The sequence below is a fragment of the Nicotiana tabacum genome, chromosome 22 (assembly GCF_000715075.1).
Source record: "Nicotiana tabacum cultivar K326 chromosome 22, ASM71507v2, whole genome shotgun sequence".
Taxonomy (NCBI): domain Eukaryota; kingdom Viridiplantae; phylum Streptophyta; class Magnoliopsida; order Solanales; family Solanaceae; genus Nicotiana; species Nicotiana tabacum.
In genome coordinates, this window is record NC_134101.1 from 162,989,826 (window position 1) to 163,006,398 (window position 16,573).

General features: G+C 41.1%; 1 protein-coding gene across 4 annotated transcripts in view; it reads right to left on the reverse strand.

Annotated features, from left to right (window-relative positions):
- LOC107827629 (uncharacterized) overlaps window positions 1-16,573 on the reverse strand; it is a 35,820-nt gene that overhangs the window by 16,408 nt on the left and 2,839 nt on the right. Inside the window, exon 2 of one of the 4 annotated variants that reach the window (XR_012705517.1) lies at window positions 1,964-3,452. The exons of 1 other annotated variant lie outside the window; for it this stretch is intronic. Coding sequence is in view for 1 of the 3 variants with exons in the window: in XM_075245026.1 (XP_075101127.1) it covers window positions 7,001-7,564 (564 nt within the window). In the remaining 2 variants the exon portion in view is untranslated. Of the gene's footprint in view, window positions 1-1,963; window positions 16,131-16,573 lie in introns of those variants that run through there. 2 more of the 4 variants (XR_012705516.1, XM_075245026.1) reach the window with 2 other exon arrangements.

Here is a 16,573-nt window from a genome sequence, read left to right on the forward strand (position 1 = left end):
TTAGTTCTTCCAAGGCCTGCTGACATCCCGGGGTTCATGCGAAATTGTTCTTCTTCTTAAGCAGCAAGAAGAATCGTTGAATCCAATCTGAGGACCTCGAAAAGAATCACCCCAGGGCGGCTATGCACGCGGTTAGCCTCTGCACAACCTTTACATTATCTACGACCTTGATATCCTTGATAGCTTTGATTTTATTGGGGTTGATCTCGATCCCCCGGTTGGACAACATAAAGCAGAGAAACTTGTCCGAGCCGACCCCGAATGCGCATTTTTCTGGGTTGAGCTTCATGTTGTATTTTCTTAATATGTCGAAAGTCTCCTACAAATGTTTCAAATGGTCCTCTTGCTCACATGGACTTAAATAACATGTCATCAATATAAACTTCCATTTATTTTCCTATTTGTTCTTCGAACATTCGATTTACTAGGTGTTGATAAGTTGCACCAACATTTTTTAGTCCGAACGGCATTACGTTGTAACAATAGGTGCCGTACTTAGTGATAAACGAGGTCTTTTCCTAATCCTCCAATTTCATTTGTATTTGATTGTACCCGGAGTAGGCATCGAGAAAACTGAAAATCTTGTGGCCGACCGTGCCATCGATCATGTGATTGATATTTGGCAAAGGAAAACAATCCTTGGGGTAGGCCTTGTTCAAGTCGTTATGGTCTATGCATATTATAAGTTTATTTCCCTTCTTAGGGACCACCACTACGTTTGCTAACCATTCGGGATATTTTACTTCCCGAATGGACCCTATTTTGAGTACTCGAGTTGCGGGCACAATTTGATCTTGTAGGCCAAGCTGTTCTAAGACCCTCGATCGAATAATGTTGATCGAGCTACCTGGATCAACCAAAACACGTTTATCTTAAATTTTATTTATAAGTACAAATATTACTAGTGCATCATTATGAGGTTATTCGATTCCTTCCGCATCCTCATCGTTGAAAGACAAGGTCTATTTCGGTAAGTAGTCCCGTGTTCGTTTTCCCCTTATGATCGTCACCTTGGTGCGCTTAAATACCGGTCCTTAGGGAATGTCGACCCCTCCAACGATCATGTGAATCACATGTTGTGGCTCCTCTTGCTCGTTCTGCCTATTTGAATCTCTGTTTTTGAAGTGGTTCTTGGAACGCTCACTTAAGAATTCTCGAAGGTGACCCTCGTTGAACAATCGGGCTACTTCCTCCCTTAGATACCTGCAATCTTCTGTTTTATGGCCATGGGTACAATAGTACTTATATATTTGGTTTGGATTTCTCTGGGCTGGATCGGTCTGCATAGGTCGAGGCCACTTGGTATCTTTGATACATCCAATGGCTAATACTATGGCGAAGCATCCACGCTGAAGTTTTATTCCGACAATCGAGGTGATTCTTTGGTCGCGACATCCTTATCGAAACCACTTTTGCTCATGAGCCCTCTGGAGCTCTATCCCCGATCATTCCTTCTGTCATTCCGAACGAGGTTGCGCCCAGGCCCATTATTTCTCTGGTCTCTACCGTATGGCTGGTATCGGTCTTTGTTCGACTGTAGTTCTCGGTCGACGCCCCTTTTAACTCTGTCCACGAGCCTATTAGGATAAATCGAACTGATCAAAGCCCCAGTTGATCATCCTCGACCCTGATCTTTGACTGATACCGATTATGTACATTGGCCCAAATAACGACTGGATATTCAATCAAATTCTGTTTTAATTAGTGTAAAGCTACGAAACTTCGAGCGTTGAGACCTTGAGTAAAAGCTTGAATTGCCCAATCATCGGTGACCGGTTGCAAATCCATTCGCTCCATTTGGAATCGAGATACGAATTCCCTGAGCATTTCGTTGTCCTTCTATCTTACCTTGAAGACGTCCGACTTTCTAGTAGCAGTATTAATGGCTCCGGCGTATGCCTTTATGAAAGCATCTGCAAGCATATCAAAATAATCTATAGAGTTAGGTGGTAAGTTATGGTACCATATCATAGCACCCTTTGATAGAGTCTCCTCGAATTTCTTCAGCACCACGAATTCAATCTCGTCATCTTTCAAGTCATTTCCCTTGAAGGCACACGTATATGAGGTGACATGTTCATTTGGATCCATCATCCTGTTATACCTCGGAATCTCGGACATACGGAACTTCTTTGGGATTGACTTCAGAGCCGCACTCGGGGGTAAAGGCTTTTAGACAAACTATTTGGAATCAAGTCCCTTCAATAATGGTGGTGCCCCCGGGATTTGACCGACCCTAGAGTTATAAATTTCCACTTTCTTATAATTTTCCTCGATCTTTTTCCCCCTATCTCGATTCACTTTGTCAGTTCCTCGAGCATTTTTACGAAAGTAGGATTGGTCTCTGATTCTCCTCCATTCGATCTCTTCACCACCAATTCGGCTCTATTAGCAATTTCTTGTGATGGATCGAGCTCGATCATGCTCGGTGCACGGTTCTGATTTTGGAGTTGTGCTATTGCGGCTTGCTGGGTCTGCAACATTTTGAATTTCATTCGAAGGCTAATCCCGCCTTCTTTTCTGCCCTATGTATTCTAATCAGCTGTTCGATCATCCCTTTGGAAGCTATTTTCAAGATCGACACCCAAATTTTGATTAATGGCAATATAGGAACTGACGTCAATTGGATCCATAGCCGGAGCTCCATCGGGGTTGACTGGAGGTACTCCATTCCCTGGGGTGGCTATGTTATCGTTCTCTCTATGGAGACCAAGGCCATCATTTGTGTGTGCGGGTGCTACTTGAGAGTTTGACATGTTGATCCTGGAATCAAAGACACTTCAAAGAACAAGCGTAAAATTATGTGTGTTACGAAAATTGTACAAGGCAATCACTATTATCCTTAGCCCCGCGGTGGGCACGAAACTATTTATCCTTACAAACGGATAACAATTAAACTTATAAGTGGTTTTAAGGATATGTGATTTCACTTGGAACTAAATGATAAATATAAGAATTAATGACAAAAATTATAGTAAAATAAAGCAAACCAATGTGATGAACAATTATGGCCGTCGGGCAGATTACCCTCGGACCAACTGAACAAACTATTGAAAGTGAGAACTGCACAATAGAGCTTGCAAAAGATGAAAATATGATATATTTCTTTGATATGCGTGAATGTAAGGTGATTACAAATGGTTAAGACACTCTTTATATAGTAGAGGAATCCTATTTATGATATAATTTTAATTACAGAAGGAAATCCCATGTTTAGATAAACAATTGCCCTTGATTTGTTCTGTACCAAAATTTCTGCCATTATTCTCGACCAGTCACAGATATCTTGCCTTTCCGTGATTATGCTATCTTCGGCCTTGCTCGATGTCTATACCGTTCGATCTCGATCATTACTGGTCTCGATCTCGACATATACCTCGAACCCCGAACTCGGTACCTTATCCTCGTATCTCGGTCTGATATGCCATGAGACTGATCCCCGATCCATCCCCCTAGTCTTATTTAATCAGTAAAATCGTGTGGGCCTAGTTTTAATCGTATACACATATAATGTAAGCCAATCTATTGCATGCAGAAATCTCGATCTTACAATGAAATCCTTTGAATACTGTAAATGGAATATATATATATAAGAGTGTCTTGAGCTTGATAGTTGTATTGGTCAAAATCTGACCGTCGCGACCAAGCTGACCGACGTCCCGCCTAAGTAACCGATCAGCGAAAGTTTTTATATCCCACTCTATATATCCTCCTTGACATCCGGCGAGTCGGTAAGAGAGGCGTCTAAAAGCATGACTAAGACACATTGGAGGCAAGAGGACGTCGAGCCGAGTAAAGGACAAAGGTGCCACGACTATATATAGTCAGGGAAAGATTTCAACAAAGGAGGCTGCTCCTGCTGCCTCTCTAAAAAGTCAAAAATAGCTCTCTTCTAGGATTCTTGAGAGAGAAAATGAATCTATAGAAAAACATGTAAAGTAGTCTCATCATCGATTGATGGGAGACACAATATTGAATCTCAATAAGATCATTTACATTCCCCTCATCCTTCGTATGATCCATACTGTTAGTTCTTTGATCTGGAATTTATTATGTCTAACTAAGATTTACCCCTTCATCTTTGATTGATTTGTTCCGAAGGATTTCGATATCTTTTGAGTCAAACAATTTGGCACCGTCTGTGGGGATTTCTTTGTAAAATTTCCTAGTCTCTCCTAGATCAAAGACAAGAAATACAATCACTCACCAAAAGGAGCGCGAAGGGAAAATCCAACCCACACGAGACAAAGGAGCAGCGCAACAGGGGAAGGAGAGCCGAGCAAAATTATCAAGCTTAGAAACCTTCGCCCCATCTACCATCAATACGCCAAACAAGGCGAACGATTTTACCAATCAGTTCTCTCCCATCGGACCACCGGACGGGGGCAAGAAAAGTTTCATTCTAACTCACCTCCTAATCTCTGCTCAAGTAGGAACACAACGGCCGCGCAGGCGAACGAATAAAGAAACACCTCAATTAAAGAACGAAAAACCACTGCAAAACAACTGTGATATCTCCCACCAGCGATACCTTCGAGCTGCATGACATGGGCCAGACAAGGGAACTACAATCCGTGCACAGAGCGAACCTAAGCAAAATAGCAATGTTCCACATTCTCCAACGTTGCACCCTCCGTTGCGACCAATGCCAAACGAACTGGGACTCTCCCAGAAGATATCTGGCTCTCCAAAAACTGGGACTGACGATGGGTTACTATTTCGATAAGATCGAAATAAAACCCTTTATGTCCAGGGGCCTTCGCCAAAAAGAGAAGAGTTCAACCTCGATCGAACGATGACGGGTTACTATTTCGATAAGTTCGAAATAACACCCTTTAAGGCTAGGTGCCTTTTCCAAAAAAAGAAGAGTTCGACCTCGATCGAACGACGATGGGTTACTATTTCAATAAGTTCAAAATAACACCCTTTAAGGCCAGGGGCCTTCGCCAGAAAGAAGAGTTCGTCCTCGATCAAATGACGATAGGTTACTATTTCGATAAGTTCGAAATAACACCTTTTAAGGCCAGGGGCTTCGCCAAAAAGAAGAGTTCGACCTCGATCGAGCCACGAAGGGTCACTATTTTGATAAGTTCGAAATAACACCCTTTAAGGCCAAGGGCCTTCGCCAAAAAGAAGGGTTTGACCTCGATCGAACGACGACAGGTTACTATTTCGATAAGTTTGAAATAACACCCTTTAAGGCCAGGGGCCTTCGCCAAAAAAAGAGTTCAACCTCGATCGAACGATGACGGGTTACTATTTCGATAAGTTCAAATTAATACCCTTTAAGTCCAGGGCCTGTGCCAAAAAAAAAAAAAGAGTTCGACCTCGATTGAACGACGACGGGTTACTATATTGATAAGTTCAAAATAACACTCTTTAAGGACAGGGGCCTTCGCCAAAAAGAAGAGTTCGACCTGGATCGAACGATGATGGGTTACTATTTGGATAAGTTCGAAATAACACCCTTTAAGGCCAGGGGCCTTCACTAAAAAGAAGAGTTCGACCTCGATCGAACGACGACGGGTTACTATTTCGATAAGGTCGAAATAACACCCTTTAAGGCTAGGTGCCTTCGCAAAAAAAAAAAAGAAGAGCTCGACCTCGATCGAACAACGACGGGTCACTATTTCGATAAGTACGAACTAATACCCTTTAAGGCCAGGGGCCTTTGCCAAAAAAAGAAGATTTCGACCTCGATCGCACGACGACGAGTTACTATTTCAATAAGTTGAAAATAACACCCTTTAAGGCCAGAGACCTTCGCCAAAAAGAAGAGTTCGAACTCGATCGAACGACGACGGGTTACTTTTTCAATAAGTTCAAAATAACACCCTTTAAAGTCAGGGTCCTTCTCCAAAAAGAAGAGTTTGACCTAGATCGAGCGACGATGGGTTACTATTTCGATAAGTTCGAAATAACACCCTTTAAGGCCAGGGGCCTTCGCCAAAAAAAAAAGAAGAGTTCGACCTCGATCGAACGACGACGGGTTACTATTTTGATAAGTTAGAAATAACACCCTTTAAGGCCAGGGACCTTCGCCTAATAGAAGAGTTCGACCTTCATCGAACAACGATGGGTTGCTATTTCGATAAGTTCAAACTAACACCCTTTAAGGCCAGGTGCTTTCGCCAAAAAAAGAAGAGTTCGACCTCGATCGAATGACGGCGGGTTACTATTTTGATAAGTTCGAAATAACACCCTTTAAGGCCAGGGGCCTTCGCCACAAAGAAGAGTTCGACCTCGATCGAACGACAACGGGTTACTATTTCGATAAGTTCGAAATAACACCCTTTAAGGCAAGGTGCCTTCGCCAAAAGAGAAAAGTTCGATCTCGATCGAACAACGACGGGTTACTATTTCGATAAGTTCGAAATAACACCCTTTAAGGCCAGGGGACTTCGCCAAAAAGAAAAGTTCGACCTCGATCGAACGACGACGGGTTACTATTTCGATAAGTTCAAAATAACACCCTTTAAGGCCAGGGGCCTTCGCCAAAAAGAGAAAAGTTCGACCTCGATCCAACGATGAAAGGTTACTATTTCGATAAGTTCGAAATAACACCCTTTAAGGCTAGGGGCCTTCACCAAAAAGTGAAGAGTTCGACTCTATCGAATGATGACGGGTTACTATTTCGATAAGTTCGAAATAACACCCTTTAAGGACAAGTGCCTCCGCCAATAAAAGAAGATTTCGACCTCGATCGAATAATGACGAGGCACTATTTTGATTAGGTTGAAATACTTCTAAGGCCAAAAACCATTAGAAGGAAAAAGAAACTGGGACTCGCCATACAGGCGTCTATCTCGCACCAAAAGCCATAAACAGATGGAATAAAGGTGAAGTACAAGGCAAATTACGAAGAAAAGACTCTCCTTTATACAAAGTCATTGTGCAGACTACCGCTGCTTACATATGGCCCAAGCTAAATATAGATAGAAAAAACTACAACGACAATCAACAAACAACTGAAAGTAAGAATAGGCAAGGATAACATTCTTCATTCGGCGTCATCCCCATCACCATCACCATCTCCAAGAAGCCTGCCATTACCATCATCCGCATCCCCATTAGCTTCAGGCGTCGCCGCATCATACCCACAATTGATGCGAGCCTCCCGCTCTTTAACTCGCGCTTCTTCATAGGCAGCCTCAGTCACAATACCCTCCTCCCATAAACTCTTATATATATCCCATGGGCTTCGGCATAAACCCAAAGCTCGTGTATATGGGGGAACGGCAGTGGAGGAAGACTCAATCTGCATCAATAGTTGCTCATTTTCTACCTCCAGTGCTGCGACCCGGTCTTCCAGAACCGATGCCTCTTGATCGACCTCGCTGATGCGCTCCTCGAGCCTTGCCTCCATGAGGGTAGTTTTCGCTCTCTCCGACTCTTGTTCGGATTGAAAGACACTAATGATGTTCTCCAGGGCCGCCGCCCTCGCCGAATCCTCTGACCAAGCACTCTTGATGCTCTCCAACCCAGCAACCTTGTTCTCCAGCGCGGTCAATTTCCCCATCCATTCAACGCTCATCGCCTCGACCTTGGTCAGGTTCTGATCCATCTCCAACTACATCGACCTCAACCTCTCCTGCAAATGCTTATATTCTGTGGCGACTTCCTTGCCCATCTCGAGCTCCTCATCCTTAATTCGAAGTTGCTCCTCGGGCGCACTTTTGCTGCAGATAGCTTGCATCAACTCCTGGTCCCTTTTCTCCAATTCCTCACTAAGAGCTCGATTACCGGGGTTTGTCCTCAGCCGCTCATGAATCTCGCGACACCTGTTGCGGTAACGACGATACTTCTCCAACATATTCAAGAAAATCTTGGCCCGAATGTTGGCCCTGCGAATGCTTTCTACCTCTACCATATACGTCTGAAAAATGCAAAGACGGGGTTAGACTAGTATTTTCAGGAATGGCAAAGAAAGAAAAACGAAAGTAAAATACAACGTACCCTTAAGCCCATAATGGCCACCTTGTCCATCAAATCAGTATCAGGAATAGACCGAAGGGACTCATTTTCGGCTGTGGAGCATAGTAGGCTGAATTGCAGCACCAGATCCTCCCTTTCCCTAAGAGATTGACGCCGGAAGGGATCTGAAGAATATGGGCCGAGCCCCCCGCATGAACCACTGAGTGAGTAAGGCCCTCTTCAAACATCCTAACATCATCAGGGTCCAGGTCCAACTCAGATTCGTAGTCGTCGACCACCACGCCTTTTCCTCTTTCCACAGTTGAAGAGGAAGCACGAACCACTGCAGAAGATGAGGGTACATCCGAAATCATAACAGCGGCCCAAGAAGTCTGATTCTCCACCACGACAGGTTGTTGTTCACCGACAACGGCAGGAATTTCTAATTGAGCCGAGGCAACGACAGGAATTTCCGATTGGTCACAAACACCGACAACTCCGGCGGCTGGTCCCGTCCCTATGGGGGGAGCCACGACAACACCCTCTCCAGAGCCCGTCATGGGAGAGTCGTCCAGATGAATTACTATTGGGGCGCAGTCTCAAACTCTACTCTTAGTCTCTTCGACGGCCCCTCTTCTTCCCCAGTAGACGGCGATTCACCCGTTAGGCGAACAACACCGGTCATGACCTCATCCTGAGAAGTGTCCCTCGTAGGAGTAACCAAGGCCGCAAACTCAACTAAAGCAGCCCTCAATGAAGGTTAGACAATGGGTACCACGATAGGGTGAGTAGATGAAGCCGGCTGACGAAAAGCTAATGGAGGGGCCCTTGCTCTCAGCACTCTCCCTGACATCGACAAACGACACATAAGAAGCTAAGCAAAAAGAGAGAACATCAGACAGAAACGTCGTCTCACCTGTAAGGGGCCTGTGTCCGAACCATTCATAAAAGGTCGACCATGTGTGAATCCCCATAGTATCGGGAAGGATGACACCCACCCATTCAGGAATACCTTCGAAAGGAGAAGGGGGCAATCTCTCAGTTGCAAAGACATGGTAAAGTTTAGTACCATAACAGAAAATAGTCGGGCATTTCACCGACTAAAAATACGAAAACTTACGCGCAAAGTTCCACTACTCACGGAATCCCATCTAGTCCTCCACAATGTGCTCAGTCCGCACATAAAAATAATTCTTGTAGAAACGACGGTTGGTCCTGTCGTCCATCTTTACCACCAGACTCCTTGACCCCCGAGGACGCATGTGAATCATCGAACCATGAATAAGTTGAGGAGCAAAGATGCTGAGCATATGGTCCAAAGTGACCTCGCGACCAGTGAGTTTCGCGTACTTAAGCAGCATAACAAATAACTTGTACAAATACGGCAAAGGTTGGGCGGGGCATACCTCATAAAAATGGCAAAATTCCACCACCAACATAGGAATAGGGAGTGTATACCCTATAAGAATGGGGTAGGCGTAGAGCATGCAGTACCTGGGGTGGTCGAAATGAACTATGTCGTTCCCCACTGCCGGCCGCATATCAATGTAATTGGGGATTCCCCACCTTTCTTTCAACTTTGCAATGTCTCTTTCTCTTATAATGGATGGGACAGGTTCCGGTTCCACCCCGGTGCGAACATTGAAGTTGGTCGCCTCTCTCCCAAGGCGAGGCAAGATTTCAATCACCGATGGGACCTCCTCATCTTCAACCGTATCTACCCCCGGCGGCCTGAGCAGCATTTTCTGGTACTGGATTAGCGGTAGAGAGATTGTCGCGAGAATAATCACTAGCCATTTTTATCAGAAAACACGCCTAAAGAAATAACAGAAAGAAGAGATGAAAGTTTTCAGTGAACAAGGGGGCACACAGAAATTCGAGGTATCAGAAAGAAAGTATATTTGAAGGATTCTCCTAAGTGAAAGATAAAGAAGTGTGTCAATCGAATGACAAGCTCCCTCTATTTATAAGAGACATAAATCCCCCGAGCACGAAACCTAAGAGTCGCCAATCGAATCTGATAGGGCACGAAACGTTTTAGTTCCCCAGGAATGTGTGTAATAATGGCAATAACCACGAAACAACGCTTCGATACCAAACGATGTTTCGGTTCCGAAACTGTCGCAATGATCAATGGGAGTCGACAGAAAGTCGCCACTCCGCCAAAAACCCATAAAATTTAACTAAGGAACGAAGAATCGTAAGTTAGATTTCTCTCGAATTCATAACAATCATGATCCGTTTGCCGATCCCGACAGAGGACGACCCCGACAGACAGAGGGACTAACTATATTGGTCAAAATCTGACCGTTGCAACCAAGCTGACCGACGTCCCGCCTAAGTAACCGGGCAGCGAAAGTTAATATAGCCCACTCTATATCTCCTCCCTGACATCCGAAGAGTCGGTAAGAGCTGCGTCTAAAAGCACGACTAAGACATATTGGAGGCAAGCAGGATTTCGAACCGAGCAAAGGGCAAGGGTGCCACGACTATATATAGTCAGGGAAAGCTTTCAACAAAGGGGGCTGCTCCTGCTGCCTCTCTAAAAAAAGCCAAAAATAGCTCTCTTCTAGGATTCTTGAGAGAGAAGAATGAATCTCTAGAAAAATATGTAAAGTAGTCTCCTCGTCGATTGATGGAGACACAATATTGAATCCCAATAAGATCATTTACATTCCCTCATCCTTCGTATGATCCATACTATTAGTTCTTTGATCTGGAATTTATTATGTCTGACTAAGATTTACCCCTTCATCTTTGATTGATTTGTTTTCCAAAGGATTTCGATATCTTTTGAGTCAAACAATAGCTACTCATTAACTCGGCATCAAAAATTAGTTTTGATAGATACTCATTAACTCGGCATCAAACATTTCTCATTAACTATGTCCATGGTTATTGATGATACCCTTAGTTTCAGTAAACTCAGTCTGTTATCGCGAGTGCTCTTAATTATCCTAGACTAATTTCTTCATCCAAGTGTATCTGTTATCAGCTAGGAAATTTGAAGGAATAGATGCAACTACAAATTTGAAGGAACTACTCTGTCAACACACATATAGAATCATTAATCAAGTTATTTGGTTGATTACTCTGATGTTAAATTGTCAGTTTCCGTCACTGAAAGACGACGCATAATGGACTGAGATATGTGAGAACGATATCTCAGTGGGACTTACAGTAACGATAAAGCTGAAATTATGGCACCTTTACTGGGGCTACAGTGGTGTATCGACAATTGATAAAAAAACTTGATGGTGGAAAGTGATTCCTTATTACTAGCATATTTGGCCATGCTTCTGAAAGTCATCTTATTTTGAAAAGTACTTTTTTCAAAAGTGGCTAATCAATTTTGAAAAGTACTTTTGAGCATCAATTAGTGTTTGATCAAATTTTTATAAAAGTTCTTTTAAGTGTATTTTTCTCAAAAATACTTTTCAAAAAAGTATTTTAGGGGAGAAGCTATTTTTTTCTGCATTTCAAAAACTGATTCTGCTGCTACTCAAAATACTTTTTTCCTTCTAAAAGTTTGGTCAAATATCTTAACTTTAGAAGAAAAAAATCATTTTTGGCCAAGAAAAAGCACCATCAAAGTGGCAACTAATTGTTAGCATGATCGACCAATAAGGCCAGCAAAATTGGGCAGCTTAAAAAATCTATTCAGTTGATAAAGCAGGTATTGGCTCAAGAAATTTTCAAGTAATTGTGCATTGCTATAGAGAGGCAAACTTCATAGCTGATAGTTTTTTTGCTAATACAGGAGTAGTTGTAAAACAAGAGATGTATCATGCAAGCTATATCATTACCTAGGAATGTTAAAGATTTAACGAAGAATGAATAAAGGGGCTATGTACTTTTCAAAATCAAAACAAAAAATGGTCGTTATTGGTACTCACATATCTAACCACTCGAACAACTTGTAACATAAAATGATGATTCAAATTATCCCTCTTCTTATACTATGGGACTTATGGAGGAGTAGTTGTGCTTGTAAATATGGTGATCAAAAGAAGTTTTTGTATAGTAGAATGGTTCATCAAATCCTTTGGAATTTGAGTACAACTCTACGATTAGCCTTTATAAGATGTGATTTGGCAATGCCTAGGCTCAAACTCTCCGAAATTGTAGATAATTTAAAACCAATCTCAACCTGGAAGAAAGTTGTCTAAGAGAAGCCTCTTCATGGATTGGTAAAAATAAATACCGATGGAAGTTACATTTAGGAAACTGAGAAAGCAGGAATAGGAGGCATAGTCAGGGGATAAGGATGGAGAGTTCATCATGGTATTCTCCTTACCTGTCATATGCAACAACAACAATGAAGTTGAAGCCATGGTATATAAGTATGGGGCTGAATGGTGTTGGCAAAATGGTTACACAAATTTCATCCTTGAACTAGACTCCTTGATAATTAAGAATATGCTCACCAATCACTGTTGAATTTGATAAGATTAATGTGAACTAGTATGAACATTTGAAGCCTCCTTTTTGGATGAAATTGGTAGATGCATTTTTCATGCATTTACATTGCATGATCACATTTAATATGATGTCATGCATGACATTATTAAGGCAATTTTCCTTCTATAAATATCAAGGGTTTTGTTCATTTATAAATATTTCTCTCTTGCCTTCTTATCTCCTAAGGCATTTGAATCTTCTTTCTCTTTTGTAGTATTTCACTTGTATTTTTGGAGTGAAATTAATTTTGAGTTGATTGTGTCCGAGGACTAGGCAAAAATCAAATTTTGCCGAACCTCGTTAATTTTTGGTGTTCCATTTATTATTGTCTCATTTATTATTTATTAGCCACCTTTAGATATAATAATTATGATTTAATCACTCTCAATATATTCGGCTTCCAACAATTAGTATCAGAGCCAAGGTTTTATCTGAGTATGCTCTATGGTTGCAGAATAGTCTTAGCTTTCACATCAGAAAAGAATTACTTTGGTGTTCTGTACCGTCAACAAGTAAATAGTATCTGTATCAAAAATGGGAGATAATAAAAATGAAGAGTCCACTTTGGGTGTCAGTAATACGTCATTGACATCTTCTCTTATGACAAGAGTTAGGTCAAATGAGCATTGTTTTTGTTGAAATTTTTGACGGGACAGGACATTTCGGGATGTGGCAAGCTGAGGTTCTTAATATTCTTTTTCAACAAGGGCTAGATATTGCCATAGAAGAAAAGAAACCAGACAATATCGGAGAAGGAGATTGGAAAATTATCAATCGCATTACTTGTGGTACCATTCGATCTTACCTCGCAAGAGAACAGAAGTATCCATACACAAAAGAAACTTCTGCAAGTAAATTGTGAAATGTATTGGAGAATAAATTCTTGAAGAAAAACAGTCAAAATAAACTTTACATGAAAAAAAAGACTGTTACGCTTCACATATGTTCCTGGTTCTACAATGAATGATCATATCACCAACTTTAATAAGTTGGCAATAGATTTGCAGAATATGGACATGACTTTTAGTGATGGGGATATGACCTTAATGTTATTAAGTTCACTTCCCGATGAGTACGAGCACCTCGAAACTACTCTACTTCATGGGAATGATGACATCTCTCAAAGAAGTTTGTTCTGCCTTGTACAACTATGAACAAAGAAAGAGAGAAAAATAAAAGAGTGGAAAAGGAGAAGTATTGGTCGTGAGAGGTTGTTCTCAAAATCATATGAGAGTGAAGAAAGGAAGATCTAAGTCAAGATCTAGACCCAACAAAGATGAATGCGCCTTTTGCCGAGAAAAGAGGAACTGGAAGAAAGACTGTCCAATATTGAAAAATAAGGCCAAACCTAACAATGAGAAGACTGTCATGGATTCAAATGTAGATGATTGTGATGACTCTGATTTCTCACTAGTTACAACTGAGCAATTCAAACCATCTGACATATGGCTGATGGATTCAGCTTATAACTATCATATATGTCCCAACACGGACTGATTTGTTGATTTTCAAGAAGGAGAATGTGGAGTTATTCACGCTGCAAATAACAATCCTCTTACCGCATATGGTATTGGTTCAATCTGATAATGGAACTATGATGGATTGATCAGAACATTAATAGATGTTCGATACGTACCGGAATTGAAGAAAAATCTCATTTCTATAAGAGCCCTAGAGTCAAAGGGGCTCAAAGTCGTTGCAGAAAATGGGGTAATAAGAATATGCTCTGGTGCACTAGTGGTAATGAAGGGAATCGGCGAAATAATAACATGTACCACTATCACGGTAGTATAGTTATCGGGACAACAACAATGACATCCAGTGATGACAAGGAGGCAGAAGCAACCAAGCCATGTGCTTGGGATATGGTGGATGAAAATCCTTGAAAATTTTATCAGATCAAGGATGGTTAAAAGGAGTAAAGATATGTAATTTGGAGTTTTGTGAGCATTGTGTCAAGGGGAAATAGACAAGGGTTAAATTTGGAACAACCATCCATAATACTAAAGGTATTTTGGATTATGTTCACTCTAATGTTTGGGGTGATTCTGAAACACCTTCATTAGGTGGGAAACACTAATTTGTAACCTTTATTGATGACTTTTCCCAAAGAGTATGAGTGTATATAATGAAAACCAAAAATGAGGTACATGGAATTTTTCTTAAATGGAAGGCGATGATAGAGACTCAAACATGCAGAAAGAAAAATTGTATCCGCATAGATAACAGTGGAGAATACAAAAATGATCTTTACAATAAGATTTGTTAAGATGATGGTATTTTGAAACATTTCACCGTTAGAAATACACCACAACAGAATGAGTGGCAGAACGCATGAAGCGGACTTTGCTGGAGAAGGTTCGGTGTATGTTTTCCAATACTGGCTTGGGCAAAGAATTTTGGGCTGAGGAAATAACACATGCATGCCACCTCATTAATCATCTATCATCTGCCGCTATTGGAGGCAAGACACCATTTGAAAAATGGTATGAAAACCTGCTGAAGATTATAATTTTTTGCATGTATTTGGCTCAATTGCATACTATCATGTAAAAGAGTCAAAATTGGATCCGAGAGAAAATAAAGCAATATTTATAGGGATTACTTCTGGAGTCAAAGGATACCACTTATGGTGTCCAGAGACAAGGAAAATTATATTCATCAGAGATGTTACCTTTTATGAATCTTCTATAACGGATAATAAGGTGACAGTTGAAGATGTCAAACAAAATGATGGTGCTTCAAAGCAGGTGGAGTTTGAGGAAAAATTAATTTTCCCAACACAGAGAGAAAATGAGGAAACAATAGAAGATTTTCCTCTGGAAATAGAGCCTAGAAGGGGAGATTCCAACCCAGGAACCTCAATAACAACTTGAATCAATAGCAACCAACAAGCCAAAAAGACCAATAAAGAAACCTGTTTGTCTCATAGAGACGATAACTTTTGGGGCCTCAATTGTAGCTGATGGTGTTCCTACCAATTATAAAGACGCAGTCCAAAGTTCAAAAGAAGATAAGTGGAGGATTGCCATGAATGAAGAAATGCAGTCCCTTCATCAGAATCGCACATGGAAATTGGCCAATCTCCCGAAGGGAAAAAAACAATTGGGTGCAAATGGGTATTTGCAAAGAAAGAAGGATTTCCTAACCAAGAAGATGTTCGCTACAAAGCAAGATTGGTGGCCAAAGGATACACTCAAAAGGAGAGAATTGATTATAATGAGGTATTTTCTCCAGTCATGAAATATTCCTCCATTAGAGTTTTGTTGGCTTTGGTAGCACAGTTGAATTTTGAACTAGTTCAGTTAGATGTAAAAACTATATTTTTACATGGAGACTTGGAAGGAGAAATCTATATGACTCAGCCAGAAGGATTCAAATTTGTTGGAAAGGAAAATGTGGTGTGCAAACTTGAAAAATTGTTGTACGTATTGAAATAATCTCCTAGACAATGGTATAAACGATTTAACAAGTTTATGTTGTGGCAGAAGTACAGAAAAACAAATACAATCATTGTGTGTATTTGCACAAGCTTGAATACGGAACCTTCATATATCTTCTCCTATACATTGATGATATGTTGATAGTTTCCAAAAGTCAAGAGAAAATTGAAAAGTTGCAGATTCAACTAAGAGTTTGAGATGAAGGATCTGGGTGAGGCGAAAAAAATTCTTGTCATGGAGATAAAAAGAGATAGACATTCAAAGAAACTCTATCTATCTCAAAAAGAATACTTGAAGAGAGTGATAGATCGATTTGGCATGAATGAGAACACGAAGTCGGTTAACACTCCTCTTGCTCCTCACTTTAAGCTTAGAGCTGCTATGTCACCGAAGAATGAAGTTGAACGAGAGTATATGTCAAGAGTGCCATATGCGAATGCCGTTGGTAGCTTGACGTATGCAATGGTTTGCACAAGACCTGATATTTCACATGCTATCAGAGTTGTAAACAAGTATATACACATGATCTAGGAAAGGAACATTGGCAAGATGTGAAATGGATTCTACGGTATATTCGTAATACTGTAGATGTTGGATTGATTTTTGAGCAGGAAGATAGTCGGTATTTGGTTGGATATTGTGATTCAGATTATGCAGGTGATTTGGACAAGTGTAGATCAACTACTGGTTATGTTTTCACATTTGCAAATGCACCAATTAGTTGTAAGTCTGCTTTGCAGTCAACAATTACTTTT